Source organism: Thamnophis sirtalis, unplaced genomic scaffold (genome assembly GCF_051295495.1).
Source record: "Thamnophis sirtalis isolate CommonGarterSnake01/CBP01778 unplaced genomic scaffold, rThaSir2_p1.2 scaffold_2, whole genome shotgun sequence".
In the NCBI taxonomy this organism is placed as follows: domain Eukaryota; kingdom Metazoa; phylum Chordata; class Lepidosauria; order Squamata; family Natricidae; genus Thamnophis; species Thamnophis sirtalis.
The window spans coordinates 52,401,941-52,421,116 of NW_028261382.1; the positions used below are offsets into that span (position 1 = coordinate 52,401,941).

Below are 19,176 nucleotides of genomic sequence, written 5' to 3' on the forward strand. Positions count from 1 at the left end.
CATGTTACGCCCCTTTTAGGCGGCCTGCACTGGTTGCCGGTTGTCTTCCGGGTGCGATTCAAGGTACTAATTATGACCTTTAAAGCGCTCCATGGCTTAGGCCCAGGGTACCTGCGAGACCACCTACTGCCACCGGTAGCCTCCCACCGTCCAGTGCGATCCCACAGAGTCGGCCTCCTCAGGGTGCCGTCGGCCAGACAGTGTCGGCTAGCCACCCCCAGGGGGAGAGCCTCCTCTGTGGGAGCCCCTTCCCTCCGGAATGAGCTGCCCACGGAGCTTCGTATAATCCCCGACCTCCGGTCCTTCCGATGCACCCTAAAAAGTTGGCTTTTCCAGCTAGCCGGCCTGCCCTGAACAAAACAACATAAATTATTGATTATTGTTAATTTTAATCGAATTTGTTTTTAAAAAATGTTATTGTTAATCTTAATTGGGTTTGTTTTGGATATTCTATTTAATTTTGTTTAACTTTTGTAACATGTGTTTTTTTTAATGTTGTACGCCGCCCTGAGTCCTTGGCATATAAATCCAATAAACCAAACCAAACCCTGGCTGCTGAAGTTCCATTCAGCTGGGGAAATCCATTATTTTATATGCAAATAAATTAAAAATATCTTGAATTGCAGCCTTCTGACCACAAGCTTTTAACTATAAAAGGGGGGTGGGGGGAACAGACTAGTTTATTTTATCAGCTGGGAAATATATTTACTCCTGATAGGCAATAAAGTGAATTTCTTCACTCCCTTCTCCGGTTACTCCCTTCTTCTACTTCAGATAAGAGAATCTACCGTTTGCCGATATTCACCCAGGAATTCTGCGAAGCTCTCGTGGAGGAACTGGAGCACTTTGAACAGTCCGAGATGCCCAAGGGGAGACCCAATTCTATGAATCACTACGGGGTGAGATTCATACCTAGCAGATGGCAAAAGTAGGGGATGTAACAGGAAACAATGACGTGGGAATCAGTTTTGTTAAATGCACTTTCTCATATTAGAGGAAACAGTTCTATTCTGTCTCACTTAAATACAAAACAATTGTCAATGCTACAGAGGGCTGTGAAAATATCAACAGACCCCCTCACATCCTGGACATCAATTGTTTCAACTCCTACCCTCAGAACGATGCTATAGAGCACTGCACACCAGAACAACTAGACACAATGAGAGTTTTTCCCCTAACGCCATCACTCTGCTAAACAACTAATTCCCACAACACTGTTAAACTATTGACTAAGTCTGCATTACTATTACTATTAAGTCTTCTCATAGTTCCTATCACCCATCTCCACCCACTTAGGACTGCAAGTTGTTGCTTGTATCCTTACGATTTATATTGATATCATTCCCTGATTGCTTTTTAGTTTAGTTTAGTTTATTTGTCTTGTATGCTGCCCACTCCCGAAGGACTCCGGGCGGCTCACAATAGACAAGGGAAGGGGGACAACTAGACAAAGACAACACTTTAAAAAACACAACATTCACAGTTTCCATGGGGCTGGTTAAATGCAGCACTGCACGCTATTTCAGCTGACTGCAGTTCTGCAGTTCGGCTGTTCAAATCTCACCGGCTCAGGGTTGACTCAGCCTTCCATCCTTCCAAGGTGGGTAAAATGAGGACCCGATTGTTGTTGGGGACAATATGCTGACTCTGTAAACCGCTTAGAGAGGGCTGAAAGCCCTATGAAGCGGTATATAAGCTTAACTGCTATTGCTATTCACAAGCCCCCCGGCCTGCTGGAGCAGCCAGGACTTGGTGGCTTTGCGGAAGGCCGGGAGGGTAGTAAGGGTCCGGATCTCCACGGGGAGGTCATTCCAGAGGGCTGGAGCTGCAACAGAGAAGGCTCTCCCCCGGGGGGTCGCCAGCCGACATTGGCTGGCAGATGGGATCCGGGGGAGACCTAACCTGTGAGATCTAATCGGTCTATGGGAGGTAATCGGCAGGAGGCGGTCTCTCAGGTACCCAGGTCCGATGCCATGTAGGGCTTTAGTACCCTGTAGTCACTAAGTGTTGTACCTTATGATTAAGTGTGGTACCTAATCATTAAGTGTTGTACCTTATGATTCTTGATGAATGTATCTTGTCTTTTTATGTACACTTGAGAGCATCTGCACCAAAGACAAATTCCTTGTGTGTCCAATCACACTTGGCCAATAAAGGATTCTAATCTATTCTATTCATATTGCTATTGTTTCCTGATTGCTTATTTGCAATCTATGACTATCATTAAGTGTTGTATCTTTTTATTCTTGATGAATGTATTTTATTCTCCTTGTGTACACTGACAGCATCTGCACCAAAGACAAATTCCTTGTATTCCCAATCACACTTGGCCGATAAATTACCTCCACCAGACCGATACGATCGCATTGATTAGGCCTCCTCCGAATTCCATCTACTAGCCAGTGCAAACTGGCAACTACCCGGAGGAGAGCCTTCTTGGTGGCTGCTCCGACCCTCTGGAACGAACTCCCCATGGAGATTCGGACCCTCACCACCCTCCAATCCTTCCGCACCGCTTTGAAGATCTGGCTGTCCCGGCTGGCCTGGGGTTAAGATTCCAACCCCACCCGAATTGTGTGACTGTTGTGCTCTCTTTTAATATGTTGTATTGTTTCCATATTGGAATACTGTTTGTCTTTCCCCCCCTCCCTTTTTGAATTGTGAGCCGCCCTGAGTCCCCCCAGGGAAAAGGGCGGCATACAAATAAAGGAAATGATAAATGATAAAGGAAATGATAAATAATTCTATTCTATTGACATCATAAACACATTTTTTTCAGCCCTTGGAGGGGGAAAATGGACCTGAATCTTCTGCTAGGATGTTCATATTTCCTTTCTGTCTTTTACTTCCTCATTTCCCACGGATGGCAGGTGCTTCTGAATGAACTTGGACTGGACGAAACTTTTCTTACTCCTCTGCGAGAGAAATATTTGCAGCCCCTCACGGCGCTGCTTTACCCGGATTGCGGAGGGAGCTGCTTGGACAGTCACAAAGCTTTTGTGGTGAAATACGCACTGCGGGAAGACCTGGATCTACACACTCATTACGACAACGCGGAGGTGACTCTCAACGTTTGCCTGGGGAAAGAGTTCACCGAAGGGAGTCTTTACTTTGCGGAATTTAGACAGGTGCCTCTCTTAAAATACACATTTTATACATTTGATTGTAATCTTTTTTACCCATCAACGATGCATAGTTTGGATGGGCAATTGTTCTGAAACCCCCCCCCCTCCTCGTCCCACACCAACACACACTCCGAGCCAAAGATAAGTTACGGCATTTAATTAACAGACAGACAGGTCCTTGGCAGCAAACCGGCACAGACAAGCTTGGGCAGCAATCCAGCCTGCCAGGCTCACAATAATGTTCTCCGACATTAATTCCTGCGTTGACTTCTGCAAAAGGGACGTGTACACAAGCAGTCCTTTTATAGTCTGGAGAGGAGCCTAATGACCACCAGCTGAGTGCAATTACCCCCTGTACTTGCGCAACTGTTCCTGACGCCTAGTAGCTCTTCGATGGCGTGCATCCAGGAACAACTCACTGCTGGTTTCTGGATCACCCTCCCTTGTCTCCTCACCACTGGTCCAAGGCTCAGGCGCCTCCTGGTGGTCAACCAGCCTCTCTGCGCCCTCCTCGGAGTCGGAACCCTGTCCAGGGTCCTCCACTTCCTCCAGAGCCGACTCTTAGGGCCCCTCGCTGTCGGAGTCTGGTGGCAGCTCCAACAGCTCCTGCTGGGCCACGACAGGCAATTAACTACTATATGATGGGTTTGAGATTGGGCGGCTTTATAAAAAGTTTGCCAAACTTTTCTCAGCTCTGCCTCTCTACCTCAAGGTGGAACTTATTTTATATACTGTATAAGAGCCGAGGTGGCGCAGTGGTTAAATGCAGCACTGCAGGCTACTTCAGCTGATTGCAGTTCTGCAGTTCGGCTGTTCAAATCTCACCGGCTCAGGGTTGACTCAGCCTTCCATCCTTCCAAGGTGGGTAAAATGAGGACCCAGATTGTTGTTGGGGGCAATATGCTGACTCTGTAAACCGCTTAGAGAGGGCTGAAAGCCCTATGAAGCGGTATATAAGTCTAACTGCTATTGCTATTGCTATTGCTATTATCTCTGTATTATTAAAAGTTATAATCATCCGTACCATGGTTATAACTTTTGGTTATTTTTTTTTTGTATCTTTCCTTTGTTATTCTTAGAAATAACTCAGAGCAACAAATAACATCCCTTTCTCCTCCCAGTTTCCCAAACCACCCTGCTAGGTAGGTTCGGCTGAGTGCGTGTGGCTGGCGCAAAGACACACAGCTGGCTTTTGTGCCTAAGATGAGACTAGACCTCACCATCTGCCGTCCATTGGCCCAAAAGTCACCCAGCCAGTTTCCATGCTTAAGGCAGGATTAGAACTCTCCGCCTCCTGGTTCCTAGCCGGGGTGTCTTAACCATTAGTTTCCACTTCCCTGATTTGGAGACCACAACTGCTGACACAAGCTCTTAAATTTGGTCATCTTTTGTCCGCTCTTTTGAAGGATGCCAAGCCTGTGCCAAGTTACCTTGAAGTCGAACACCTGCTATTCTACGGATTGTTCCATCGGGGAGGGCAGCTACACGGGGCACTGCCCATTGCCTCCGGCGAGCGCAGAAACCTGATTATCTGGATGCGGTCATCCTCTGTCCGCAACCACCTGTGTCCCATGTGCAACAGGCAGCCTGACCTCGTAGAAGCAGACGGATTTGGAGACGGTTTCACTGGGGTTTTGGAGGGCAGCCCACCTGGCACCACAGACATTTGCTCGGTAACATAGAAAGACGATGGCGGGAGAACCCTTTCACCTGGATCTTAATAAATTTTCAAAATCCGACTTTTAAGGCATCCCTTGTCTCTTCTGTGCAGTCCTGGTTGCTGGCAGGCGTCTCATTGCCCAACTAGGCAACCTCATCAGTGCTAGAAGGAAGTGGGTTGCAGGAGTTTAGAGTTTAGAGTGTTTAGAGTTTATTCAATTTGTAGGCCGCCCTATTCCCCAAAGGGACTCAGGGCGGCTGAACAAAAGCCAAGGGAGGGGAAATTACAAAAAGTGAGACAAAGACAATCAGACAATACGAACAATTTAAAAGCACAACAGACACAGCAGATTTGAGTAGTGGGGGGAACTCAACCCCAGGCTTGCTGGGACATCCAGGTCTTCACGGCCGTCCGGAAGGCCTGATGGGTGGAGAGGGTCCGAATCTCCACGGGGAGCTCGTTCCAAAGAGCCGGGGCAGCCACAGAGAAGGCCCTCCTCCGAGTAGTCGCCAGCCGACATTGGCTGGCAGATGGAATACGGAGGAGGCCTAATCTGTGGGATCGAATGGGTCTGTGGGAGGTAATCGGCAAAAGGCGGTCTCTCAAGTACCCAGGTCCAATACCACGTAGGAGGAGGAGGAGGACTATGGGGTCCTTGGTGCTGTATGAGTTTTCTTGCAGACGTTTCAGGACCCAACTAGGCAACCTCATCAGTGTAAGGGTGGGTATGGTGCTCCCTTGTTTGTATATGACAATTTTCATTAGAGTCTCTTCATCTTCCAATAAACACCCCCCCCCCAAACCTAAGCCCTATTTAGATGGTATCTCTCCAGCATAACAGCTAAATTACCCCTTTTAAATCACGAGCCCAAAAATACTATTTTGAATGAAGTACCTTTCCTTCTCAGCTACAATAGCCTCCAATGTGGATGCAAAGTGTATAATAATATGGTATATATAATATGGTGTGCCTAAGTGTCTCTGTCCTACTGTCCCCCTTTATTTGTATCCCTTTCCTGTGTTCTTATTCATGTTTATTCTTATTCCTGTTCTCTTGTACGTGAGCAACAAACTAAAGAAGCAAAAAAAAAAATATTTATAACTTCTGGTAACCAGAAAGCCGCAGCTTCAGGAATCTTGAGAGAGAATAAAAATCCCTCCATTTTTAGTAAATTCCCCTCCAAAAACGTGAGTGGAGAGTAAGGGAGATGGGCGACATAGGAATGTAATAATAAAATCAATTGAATAAATAAAATTTCTAATTGGAAGGAAAGTCTTCCTACCTTGGGCTCATACATATTGAGAGGTGGGAACCAAAGTGCGCAGCCTCGATTTCCCCGACGGACTCATTTACGAACGTACCAACCGGAAGTCGCCGCCACAGTATAGCGGACGGCCGCCATTGCGGCGGGAGGAGGGGCCGCGTTCGCTTCCCGAGGCAGTCGACGGCCGCGGATGGTGCGGAGAAGCCGCCTTAACGAGGGCTCTGCTCCTCACTCCGGGACGGGCCTCCTCCGCCCCACCGGCGAGCCGCTTACCTGACTCGGGTAAGTCTTAAATAGACAACGGGGCGAATTCGGATCTATAAAAAGCAGAGCGGGTTTGGTCCTTGGCGCGCATGCGCCCCAGGCGGCCCCTCTGGAGACTAGGCGGAGGCGGGCTTATAAAGGCAGGGATCCACTCGGATTGGCCGCAGGCGGTTTAAATGACAGGTGGGAAAGGGAGGCTTTTCTTAAAGGGCCAGTGCTCAATTCTTATTAGGTGGAAAAGGAAGAATATTAATATACTATGAAGATTTTGAGTACAAATAGCTGGAAAAACATGGGGAACAGTTTTCCCTTAAGAATAAGGGGACTATACCTAAAGGCATAAAACCTAAAGGAATAAAAATTACATCAATTTTGTTGCTTTTGCATCAATTCAGTTTGCTTCTCCCTTGAAATCTTAAACAAGTTTAAAAGAAATCTTAAACAAGTTTAAAAGAACTGTCCAGAGGGACAGTTATGTGTTTTCCTCGTGTGATCTATAGCATAAACTTGCAAGAAAATCTATGGTGCCACCTAAATACTTTACACACACCAGATACAATTAAGGTCCCATGCTGTTAGTTACCCTGTGGAACTCACGGCCACAACATAACTAGAAAAAAAGAAATTGAAATGAATCCAGGGATGAAGTGAAGTAACTAAGTGAAAAGATTAAAGATCTACAGGATGAGAATTCCATTAAAAAAATAGAGGGAAGTTTTAGTTAGAAATGAATAGCAGGAGTGAGCCATTGTTATATATGTTTAAAAATTATATTTTACATATTTTATTTTAATTTTTTTATTTTACACTAGCCGGGGTATTTATTTATAGGGGGGAAACGCCTGGACCAAACGTCATTTCTAATGTTGGATTTCCCCCGTCCTTACCATAGGGAGCCCCCTTGTGAAGTACTGTGAAGCCATTGCCACGACAATGCCACTGCGCTGTACAGTAGAAGCCATTTTACGGCAGTACAGTAGAAGCCATTTGAAGGCACAACAGGCTGCATCTTAACAGAACACCCCCCCCCCCCGAGGGATTTTAGGGGTTTCTTACCCCCACAGTATTTTTCTCCAGAGAGTAAAGTCACCTATGTGCTAAGCTTGGTTGAAATTGCTCGAGGCGTTCCAGAGTTATGCTGGAATATAAACACACACAGCCATTTAGATAGATAGATAGGTAGATAGATAGATAGGTAGGTAGGTAGGTAGGTAGGTAGGTAGGTAGGTAGGTAGGTAGGTAGATAGATAGATAGATAGATAGATAGATAGATAGATAGATAGATAGATAGAGATAGATAGATAGATAGATAGATAGATGATAGATAGATAGATAGATAGATAGATAGATAGATAGATAGATAGATGGATGATAGATAGATAGATAGATAGATGATAGATAGATAGATAGATAGATAGATAGATAGATAGATAGATAGATGATAGATAGACAGACGACAGACAGACACACAGAGAGACAGATAGATAAATAGATGATAGATAGATAGTTACAGTAGATAGATAGGGTAGATAGGTAGACAGACAGACAGACAGACAGATAGTTACGGTAGATAGTTATGGTAGATAGACAGGTAGACAGACGATGATAGATAGATAGATAGATAGATAGATAGATAGATAGATAGATAGATAGATAGATAGATAGATAGATAGATGATAGATAGATAGATGATAGATAGATAGATAGATAGATAGATAGATAGATGATAGATAGATAGATAGATAGATAGATAGATAGATAGATAGATAGATAGACAGACAGACAGACAGACAGACAGACAGACAGACACAGACAGACAGATAGTTACGGTAGATACGGTAGATAGGTAGACAGACGATGATAGATAGATAGATAGATAGATAGATGATAGATAGATAGTTATGGTAGATAGTTATGGTAGATAGATAGACAGACAGATGATAGATAGATAGATAGATAGATAGATAGATAGATAGATAGACAGACAGACAGACAGACAGACACAGACAGACAGACAGATAGTTACAGTAGATACGGTAGATAGGTAGACAGACGATGATAGATAGATAGATAGATGATAGATAGATAGTTATGGTAGATAGTTATGGTAGATAGATAGACAGACAGATGATAGATAGGTAGGTAGGTAGGTAGGTAGGTAGGTAGATAGATACGGTAGGTAGGTAGGTAGGTAGGTAGGTAGGTAGGTAGGTAGACAGACAGACAGACAGACAGACAGATAGATACATAGATGATAGATAGATAGACAGACAGACAGACAGACAGTTATGGTAGATAGTTACGGTAGATAGACAGGTAGACAGATGATGATAGATAGATAGACAGACAGATAGATAGGTAGATACGGTAGGTAGGTAGGTAGATAGACAGACAGACAGATAGATAGATACATAGATATATAGATACATAGATGATAGATAGATAGATAGATAGACAGACAGACAGACAGACAGACACAGACAGACAGATAGTTACGGTAGATACGGTAGATAGGTAGACAGATAGATAGATAGATAGATAGATAGATAGATAGATAGATAGATAGATAGATAGATAGATAGATAGATAGATAGATAGATGATAGATAGATAGTTATGGTAGATAGATAGTTATGGTAGATAGTTATGGTAGATAGATAGACAGACAGACAGATGATAGATAGACAGATAGACAGAGAGACAGACAGATAGTTACGGTAGATAGACAGGTAGACAGACGATGATAGATAGATAGATAGTTATGGTAGATAGATAGACAGACAGACAGACAGACAGATAGATAGATAGATAGTTATGGTAGATAGATAGACAGACGATGATAGATAGATAGATAGATAGATAGATAGATAGAGATATATAGATATTGTATCTTTACAAATAAAGCATTCCTAGAGGGATGCAGAGGCGAAGATTATTCTGTGTGCATGCATGCGTGCGTGTTAAAAAGCCTTTTGTCTGTCTGGAACAGGATCCAGAGCATGATGATGGCTCATAGCCAAGCTAAAAAACGCCGGAGGAGTCAAAGTGATTCCCGCAGCCGACGAGACAAAGAGGAAGACAAGAAAAAGAGGAAGAGCAGCAAAGATTCCCGAGAGAGGAAGGATTCCCGATCCCCAGCAAGCAAAAAAGAACCGGAACCCCAGGAATTCAGGAGGAGTTTATCCTCTTCCAAAGATGGTAAGGAAAAATATATATATATATTCCAGCTTTCCCCCAAACCGCAGCTCAGTTTGTACGGCTGTGAATCTGAAGCAAGGCTCAGCTGCGGCTCCCAAAGGAACATCGTTGGAAGGCGGGGACCCCTCCTCAACCTTCCCTCTTGGTTCCCTGGCGGTTTAGAGCTGTGATGCGAACCTGTGGCTCCCATACCAGAGGTGGCACGGAGGGCCTTCTCTGTAGGCACGTGCCCTGTCGCCAGCTGGTCTTCGCGGGTGCTGGAATGCTGGAAAACGGCCTGAAAAATGGCCTGAAAACTCTCTCCCTTCCTCCCTCTTCTTCCTTCCTTTCCCTTCCTGCCTCCCTCCCTCCTTTCCTTTTCCCTTTCTTCCTTCCCTTCCTTCCCCCTCCCTTCATTTCTTCTCCCTCCCTTTCTTCTCCCTCCTTTACTGCCTTCTTTCCTCCCCCCTTCCTCCCTATTCTTCCTTCCTTTCCCTCCTTTCCCTTTTCCTTTCTTCCTTCCCTTCCTTCCCCCTCCCTTCCTTTTTTCTCCCTCCCTCCCTTCCTTCTCCCTCCTTTACTGCCTTCCTTCCTCCCCCTTCCTCCCTCTTCTTCCTTCCTTTCCCTCCCTCCCTCCTTTCCCTTTTCCTTCCTTCCCCCTCCCTCTGTTCCTTCTCCCTCCCTCCCTTCTCCCTCCTTTCCTCCCTCCCTTCCTCCCCCCTTCCTCCCTCTTCTTCCTTCCTTTCCCTTCCTGCCTCCCTCCCTCTCTCCTTTTCCTTTTCCTTTCTTCCTTCCCTTCCTTCCCCTCCCTTCCTTTCTTCTCCTTCCCTCCCTTTCTTCTCCCTCCTTTACTGCCTTCCTTCCTCCCCCTTCCTCCCTCTTCTTCCTTCCTTCCCCTCCCTCCCTCCTTTCCCTTTTCCTTCCTTCCCCCTCCCTCTGTTCCTTCTCCCTCCCTCCCTCCCTCCCTCCCTTCCTTCCTTCCTTCCTGCACTGGTTGTTCATGATGAACAGGGTTCCCCCCCCCCTCCATCCCATGCAGACTAAAAAGCCTGGGTCTTTTCTCCCTCGGGGGGCAAAATGCCCCCAAACCAGGCATGGTGCGTGCCGGCCAGCTGGTCTCGCCCCTGCCTGCATCCATGCATGTACCTGCACAGGTGTTCTAGTGTGAGCATTTGGTGCCGAAAAGGTTCGCCATCCCTGGTTTAGAGGGAGGCTCCTCCTTGGCTTTGACGGGCTAAGCCAAGCCAGCTTTTCCCTTCCGTGAAACTTCCACCAGGACTAGGAACTTGAGGAATTGGACGTTTGAAAGAGGAACCAATGTCGGCTGGCGACTCCCCGGGGGAGAGCCTTCTCTGTTGCGGCTCCGGCCCTCTGGAATGAGCTCCCTGTTGAGATCCGGACCCTTACTACCCTCCCGGCCTTCCGCAAAGCCACCAAGTCCTGGCTGTTCCAGCAGGCTGGGGGGAGCTGAGAAGCATCTACCTCCACGGAAATTGTGAATGTTGGTTTTGTTTTTAATATGTTGTCTTTGTCTCGTTTCCCCTCTTTCCCTTGTCTTTTGTGAGCCGCCCGGAGTCCTCCGGGAGTGGGCGGCATGCAAGGCAAATAAATAAATAAATAAATAAGATGGAAGGGTGAGGAGAGGTCTCCATCCTTCTTCCGCCTTTCCCCAACGTCCATTTGGAAGCCGCAGCTTCGGAGATGATTTTTTGGGCGGTTCGGTTGCGACGTGATAATAAATGATACGCCAGGTTGGGGAGGGCCTGCTTTATCTCTTCTCCCCTGTTGGCTTCTAGTGAAAAAGAAGAAGAAAACGAAGAAGAGGAGGAAGAGGAAGGCCAGCTCCTCTTCCTCCGAGACCGGCTCCTCCTCCTCCTCCTCCTCTTCCAAATCGTCCTCCTCTTCCAGTGCCTCTTCGGACGAGTCCGCCGACGAGAAGCCCAAACCGGAGAAGAAAAAGCAGAGGGTGAAGAAAGCCTCCAAGGGGGGGAAAGAAAAGAAGAGGAAAAAGCGGAAGAAGAAGAAGAAGAAAGCCAAGAGGGAGAGGGGGAAAGAGGAAGGGGGGAGCAAGAAGGAGGAGACGACCCACGGCCCTTCGCTGGACCAGTGGCAGAAGGAGGCGGGCTCGGATTCTGGACCTGGTAAGGCTGGCGTTGGCGGCACGGAAGTGGAGTTCCAGGAAGGCTGGGCAAAAAAAATCTCCCCCAAAGAGGGTGGGGTGGGGGACAATTGGGAGGCTACCCTCCTCTTTCCCTTTCCTTCCTTTCCTTTCCTTTCTCCTATCTCCCTTCTTTCCTTCCTTCCTTCCTCCCCCCCTTCCTCCCTCTTCTTCCTTCCTTTTCCTTCCTGCCTCCCTTCCCCTCCTTTTCTTTTCTTCCCTTCCTTCCCCCTCCCTTCCTTTCTTCTCCCTCCCTTCCTCCCCCTTCCTCCCTCTTCTTCCTTTCCATTCTTTTCTTTTCCCTCTCCCCCTTCTCTCTCTCTCCTTTCCTTCCTTCCTTCCCCGTTCCTCCCTCTTCTACCTTCCTTTCCATTCCTGCCTTTCTCCCTCCCTCCTTTCCCTTTCTCCTACCTCCTTTCCTTCCTTCCTTCCTTCCTTCCCCCTCCCTTCCTTTCTTCTTCCTCCCTCCCTTCCTCCCCCTTCCTCCCTCTTCTTCCTTCCTTTCCATTCCTTTCTATTCCCTCTCTCCCTTCTCTCTCCATCCTTTCGTTCCCCCTCCCTTTCTTTCTCCCTCCCTCCCTTCTTCCTCCCTTCCTTCCTTCTCCCTCCTTCCCTCCCTCCCTTCCTTCCTTCCTTCCCCTTTCCTCCCTCTTCTACCTTCCTTTCCCTCCCTCCCTTCTCTCTCCCTCCCTTCCTTCTCCCTCCTTCCCTCCCTTCCTTCCTTCCTTCCTTCCTTCCTTCCTTCCTTCCTTCCCGCACTGGTTATTCATGATGAACAGGGGTCCCCTCCCACATCCCATGCAGATTGAAAAACCCGGGTCCTTTCTCCCAGGGCGGGGGGGGGGGGAGGCAGCCTCTTGTGTGGTCGGTGAAGAGTTAAATGGCATCCTCTCTTTTCTGACGGAGGTTCCTCTTTCAGCCCTCACGGACGAGCAGAAGTTCCGTATCCAGGCCATGAAGCCCATGACGAAAGAGGAATGGGACGCCCGCCAGAGCATCATACGGAAAGTCCTCGACCCTGAAACAGGACGGATGAGGTAGGAGCGGGGGGTGGGGGGGTTGAATGGGGATCCCTTCCCTGCAATCTTCTTCTTTTAATGACCCCCCCCCCAAAAAAATCCCTTCATCGGGGTGGAGTCGGGGGCAACTGAATGGAGCTGAGTGTTTTCATGGCCGGATGCCTTTCTTGTCCCCAGTACGGAGTGCAGCTCTTGCCTCACAATCAGGAGGCTGCGAGTTCGATCCTAGGTAGAGGCAGATATTTCTCGCCCTGGGCAGAATGAGAATATATCTGCCGGACAAAACTCCGTACTGGCGACAAGCGTGGCGTCCGGCCAGTCAACCCTCAGCTCTCCAGACTCCACCCTGCAAGGGATGAGGTGGGTCGTTAAATGAAGATGATGATGATGATATATGTTTTTCGGATAACATCTATTGCTTGGGCAAGTCGACGTGTTTCTTTTGCAGGCTTATTAAGGGTGACGGGGAGATCCTGGAGGAAATTGTCACGAAAGACAGGCATAAGGAAATAAACAAGGTGAGTTGATGTTCTGTTACCACTGCAAGATATAGGATGCAGCTGTTGACTTCATAGCTAAAAAACCGGCTTCAGAATTTCTTATTTCACGGCGCCTACCGTTGAAATTCCCACAGACGAGGCACTCGGTTTCCATCTCCATATCTGCCCTTCAAAACAGCCCGAGCGTCATGTCTATGGAGAGTCTCAGTCACCCAGAGGTGACTAAAATTCGGACAGTGAAGAGGTTGGGGAGGAACCTGGGCCAGTCCTGGAGTCTGGGGAAGGCTCTGAGGAGGGCTCTGTGTCGGAGGCAGAGAGGGGGCCAGGGACGTCCGACAGTTATCAGCTGCCTTCGGAGTCGGACATCAGTGGGGCAGAAGAACAGCTGGAGCCTGTTCCCAGTGTGTGCATGCACAGAGCTGCCAGACGAAGGGAAGAGCTAAAGAACGAGGGTCGACTTGAGAGGAAGGCCACAGGTGGACGGTGAATGGCCCCTCCCAGAGGGAATAAAAGAGGAGCGAAAGGGGAGTGGAGTTTGCAGGAGACCATTAGTTCGCTTCATTGGTTCGTGACTCTCTGAGGCTCCTTGCCAAGTTCTGCAGATCTTGGCCTGGCAGCTCTCCAAGCCAGAGAAGGTGACTTTTTCCAAAAAGGCAACTTAACTTTGTTTTTCCTTGAAGAGGTTTCGCTTCTCGTCCAGGGAGCTTTCTTCCTTTCTGACGGAAGGAAGAAGAGAGCTTCCGTCAGAACGGAGGAAGCTTCTTAAGACACGAAGCGAAACCTCTTCAAGGAATTAAAAAAACGCCCTTTTGACGCCCCGAGCGTCAGTCTTAGCGAAATCAAATTTCCTAAAGTGCGGAGTGAGGGCACTGCTGATTGACAGGCGTCCGTCCACCCAGTCCTCCCTTTATTTTCACACACACACACACACACAAACACACACTGGAAACCTAATTGCTTTGAAGGCAACCATTCCACCCTCTGGAGCAGGGGTCCTCAAACTTTTTAAACGGGGGGGCCAATTCACGGCCCCTCCCTCAGGCTGTTGGGGGAGCTGGACCGGCCGGGTAGGCGGGACTAGGTGGCCATGTGACTGGACACAGCCAATTTAGCAGTCCAAACATTACACATTAATTAAACTTTAATTTGTGGGGCTCCTGGAGGTGGAAAGCAGGTTAGTGCTGTCTTGTGGTGTGTGTGAGGGACTTCTGTTTGTGTGTGTTTCCCTCCACTCTCTCTTTCTCTAGAGGCCAAAAACGGGCCCGTTTTTGGCCTCCAGAAGGTGGGTGGGGGGTCGATGGATAGGCCGGATTAATGGCTTCAGTGGTTCCACCTAGATTGTTTTGGTGGGCCGTATCTGGCGTAGTTTGTGGCCCATAGTTTGAGGACCCCCCTGCTCTGGAGTTGTTCCCACGCGGGCCAGATTAACGGCTTCGGTGGGCCATATCCGGCCCGCGGGCCATAGTTTGAGGACCCGTGCTCTGGAGTTTGCCGTCTTCAGGGGAATCCCGGGAGCGGGTGGGTGGGAATGGTGGAGGGCAGCTAAGGACTTCCCTTTGTCTCTGTTGAGATGCCCCCCTCCCCCAATCTGTATTCTCCTCCTCCTCCCCTTTTGCAGCAAGCCACTCGGGGCGATGGACTTTCCTTCCAGATGAAGATGGGGATGTTGCAGTAAGCGGGACGGACCCCCGAAACGGACAAAGATGACCTCCCGGCTGTTTGCAAAAGGTTTCGCGCCCCCCCTTCTCCCAACGAGCCACGTTCCGGGTGCCGGAAGGAAGGCCCAGGCCACAGTGCCCCCGAGCCTTTGAGCGGGGTGGGGGGAGGGCTGTCTCTCCCCTTCTGCCCCCCCAGGGCTCCGTGATTTTACCCAGTGGGGGGTATTGTCACTCCAGCTGCTCTTCTTCAAGCTTCCCCGTCTGGTCGAGGTGAAGGGAATGTAATTCCACCGGGTTCTTCTTGGGCGGAAAGAGAGAGAGAGGGAGAGAGAGAGGGAGGAGGTTGCAGGAGAGAAAAACACCCGGATAAATTGAGCACTGTTTTTGACGGGTCGAGGGTCCTTCCCGGGGGATTCCTTGCAGCTAGCGACTGCCCATCTCCCTCGTCCGCAGTTTGGTGATTTGGTGATCTCCATCGCCCTGGAGGAAAACACCAGCTTTGCCAGCGATGCCAACACCCCCACACCCCCACACACACACACCTCCCACCCCTGGTCGGAGACTGGGGCTACCACAGCTGCTGCTGCTTACCAGGCGGGGAGAATGACTCCCTCCCTCTCCCCGGTCTGGCTGCAGGAGGAGAAGAGGGCGCAGGCTTCTCCTTCCATCCACCTGGCACCGCGCCACTCACACGCGCAACACCACCCCCACCACCCCCACGGAGGCCCGAGAGCTGCCGCGGAAGCCGGAACGAGGCCTCCTGGCCCAATTCTCCTCCCGGCTCTGCCTCCGCGACGGCTCCCCTTTTTCGGGTGTGTGCGTGGCTTCCCGGCTAGTCGGGGGAAGGTTAAAAGAGCCGTTTGGGGGCTTCCGGAGGGCGGATTCTGGATTTCTTTTGGCTGCGGGAGAAAATTGGTTGGAGCCCAGAGAATGTCTGGAAGGTTGGCAGTTGCTCAGCCCCCCGACGTGGGTTTTGACGTTGGGCTTCTTGCTCGTGTGAAAGGCAAAGGCGTTGTATCTTCCTAAGCTTGTAAGAGGAGGTCAAACCGAGCCTCCGTCCCTGGGGTGCTAGCTCAATTCTGCATTGGTTTCATTTAATTCCTCTCCTCCTGCTGTTATCCTACTCCTCTTCCTATGCTGTTCCTCCTCCTTCCTTTTCTCCTTCCTTCCATCCGTCTGTTTTTTCTTTTTCCTTCTCCTCCTCTTCCTTCCATCCGTCTTCTCTTCTTCCTCATTCTTCTCCTTTCCCTTCCATCTTTCCTTCTATTTTTATCTCTCTCTCTCTTCCTTCCATCTTCTTTTCGTTCTCCTTTTCCACTCCTTTCGTTCTATTCTTATCTTTCTCCTTCCCTTCCTTCCATTTCCCCCTTTTCATCCTTCTCCTGTTCCTCCTTTCGTTCTGTTATTTTTTCCTCTTGTTCCTTGTCTTTTCATTCTTCTTTCCCTTCCATCTTTCCTTCTATTTTTATCTCTCTCTCTTCCTTCCATCTTCTTTTTGTTCTCCTTTTCCACTCCCTTTGTTCTATTCTTATCTTTCTCCTTCCCTTCCTTCCATTTCCCCCTTTTCATCTTTCTCCTGTTCCTCCTTTCGTTCTGTTATTTTTTCCTCTTGTTCCTTGTCTTTTCATTCTTCTCCTTTCCCTTCCATCTTCTCCTTTCCATCTATCCTTATCTTTCTCCTTCTCTTCCTTCCACCTTTCCCTTCTTTTTGTTCCCCTTTTCCACTCCTTTCGTTCTATTCTCATCTTTCTCCTTCCCTTCCTTCCATTTCCCGCTTTTCATCCTTCTCCTGTTCCTCCTTTCGTTCTGTTATTTTTCCTCTTGTTCCTTGTCTTTTCATTCTTCTTTCCCTTCCATCTTTCCTTCTATTTTTATCTTTCTCTTTCTCTTCCTTCCATCTTCCCCTTCTTTTCGTTCTCCTTTTCCACTCCTTTCGTTCTATTCTTATCTTTCTCCTTCCCTTCCTTCCATTTCCCCCTTTTCATCCTTCTCCTGTTCCTCCTTTCGTTCTGTTATTTTTCCTCTTGTTCCTTGTCTTTTCATTCTTCTCCTTTCCCTTCCATCTTTCCTTCTATTTTTATCTTTCTCCTTCTATTCCTTCCATCTTCTTTTTTCATTCTTTTCCTCTCCTCCTTTCCTGCTATTCTATTCTTATTTTTCTCTTCCTCCTTCTCTTTCATTCTTCTTCTTTTTTCATCCTTTTCCTTCTCTTCTTCCATCGTCCCCCTCCTTTGCCCAGACAGCGTTCAAACCCTTGTCAATCATTCATCCTCGGATAGCCACTTTGTGCTATTTGCACATAACCTACCTGATGGGCAAGAGGTTTCCATTCTCCCCCCCACCCTTTCCGATTCCCCCCCCCCCCCCGTTTCCAATCTTGCCTGCCCTGGCCTGCCCTACAGGTACAAAATTGGGTAGCCGGAGGCCCAGCATAGCCACATACTGGCCAATTCTTAGCGTCCTCTGGCAACCGAGCAGGCGCTGAGCTAGCTTGCGTAAACTCTTGTTCCCATGACAAGCAGTTAATTATTCATCCCTTCTTGGAACAGGCCTGCCCAGGCTAAATTCACCCCAAAGGGAAAATCAAACAGAAGCACGCGAGGGGACAATAAGGGCCGAGCCAGTGTGTGTTTAAAATTCTGCAGAGCGTTCGGCCCCGTGGAGCAAAAAAGGCGCCTGAATCGTGCTGCTTTATAAAGCACTCGCTAAAGGCAAATTTAATATTCTTCCTTTGAAACGCGCCGAATGAAAAGTGTTCTTTTTTCTTTTAATTTGGCTGGATTGTATCCTTCGCATGCATCGTTCTCTTTTTTTTTTTTCAAAACTTGCAAGCACCAAGACAAAAGAAGCATTGTCCAAGCGATCAATACTATGTCATTTGTCCAACTGGAAATGCTTTGTACGGGGTGTTGATGTAGCTCATTTAACTAATTAAAAACAGTCTTCTAAACGCCCTTAATGGACTGGTGGTATCCTCTGTTCAGTTAAGAGGAGGAGGACCGACTTGGAAGTGGGTGTGTTTTTCAGATTTTTCTGGAAGGTTTAAATCCCGGATAAGGATGGGCCACCACCTGGTGAGGCACCGGAAGAAGGAGTGGCTTCCTAAATTAAGAAAGGCATCAATGAAATTATTTTATCCACGAATAATATTATCATCACTCAAGATCTGTTATGGCCCATTCAGACAGCGAGGAGGGTTGGGGAGGGACATGGGCCAGTCCTGGAGTCTGGGGAAGGCTCTGATGAGGGCTCTGTGTCGGAGGCAGAGAGGGGGGAAAGGGCCATTTGACAGTTACCAGCTGTCTTCAGACATCAGTGGGGCAGAAGAACAGCTGAAGCCTGTTCCCAGTGTGTGCACGCACAGAGTGGCCAGACGAAGGGAAGAGCTAAAGAACAGGGGTCGAGTAAGGGAGTAAGGCCGCAGGTGGACGGTGAATGGCCCCTCCCAGAGGGAATAAAAGAGGAGCTAAAGGGGAGTGGAGTTTGCAGGAGACCATTAGTTTGCCTAATTGGTTCGTGACTCTCCGAGGCTCCTTGCCATGTTCTGCAGATCTCCGCCTGGCAGCTCTCCAAGCCAGATAAGGTCTGTGACCGTAAATCCTCCCTCAAAAGACTTTGCTGGATGTAAATGAGCAGAATTCAGAGTCAATTAATAAAAGGGTTTTTTGTTTTTTTCGGGACAAGGAGTCTGCTTTATTCTCTCGGGAAGCCTCGGTCAGAACAAGATCCAAAATGTTAACCTGCTTTCCGACTTGGCCTCAGTGGTTTAACAGACGGTGCCAATACTCCACCCTTCTCTCTGCGTCCTTACCAATGCCAAAAGTTTCTAAGATATTGCAGTGAGTTGATTTGAGGCACAGAAGGCTTAAAACAAAGAAATCCCCCCCCCCTTTGTTTGAAACCCACCTTGATTATTTTCGACCGGCAAAGAAAACATTACCTGGAAGGCAAATATTTGCAAAAAAACCAACAACAACAAGAACTAGGGAATGCCAGGGAAAGTTGAACCCAAAGGAATTGGACCGCGGTTGAAAGAGGCCCTGGGGCATTTCTGATCCAGTTCCCGCCATCCTGCCTTTGCAAAGAAACACAGACGGTGAGCAAACCTTCCCAGTTCCTTTAATTAAGAGGTTCACATACAAGTGGATACAAAAGCGCACTCAGGTGGCAGGGTTGAAGATGGTGGACACGCACGACAACATCAAGGCGCCCGAGAGCATCATGCACACCGACAACGTAGGAACGAAACAGAGAAAAGATGGAACACGCTTAAGCCAATCGATCTCAAATGTCCCAATTGTGCATTTCCACCTGGAAGAGCCAAGAGCCCTCGGACTTATAGGCCGCTTCG

General features: G+C 48.3%; 2 protein-coding genes across 3 annotated transcripts; both read left to right on the forward strand.

The window, feature by feature from the left end:
• Positions 1-774: 774 nt before the first annotated feature.
• Positions 775-4,864, forward strand: OGFOD2 (2-oxoglutarate and iron dependent oxygenase domain containing 2; the record flags this gene model as incomplete). Its single annotated transcript, XM_087705526.1, is given in 3 exon segments — positions 775-899; positions 2,871-3,128; positions 4,532-4,864. Coding segments are annotated over 3 exon segments (573 nt in total). The 3' UTR covers positions 4,808-4,864.
• A 1,329-nt stretch (positions 4,865-6,193) lies between these two features.
• Positions 6,194-14,985, forward strand: ARL6IP4 (ARF like GTPase 6 interacting protein 4). 2 transcript variants are annotated; one of them, XR_015695526.1, is made up of 6 exons: positions 6,194-6,332; positions 9,303-9,511; positions 11,287-11,631; positions 12,555-12,685; positions 13,116-13,185; positions 14,786-14,985. XR_015695526.1 is itself a non-coding variant. In XM_087705525.1 (6 exons), exons 2-6 carry the CDS (start codon positions 9,313-9,315, stop codon positions 14,840-14,842), a joined length of 789 nt encoding a protein of 262 aa, XP_087561651.1. In that variant the 5' UTR covers positions 6,194-6,332; positions 9,303-9,312; the 3' UTR covers positions 14,843-14,985. The 2 variants fall into 2 exon arrangements, 1 of the variants encoding a protein (XP_087561651.1); XM_087705525.1 differs by having other exon boundaries at positions 12,568-12,685.
• The last annotated feature ends 4,191 nt before the right edge of the window (positions 14,986-19,176 follow it).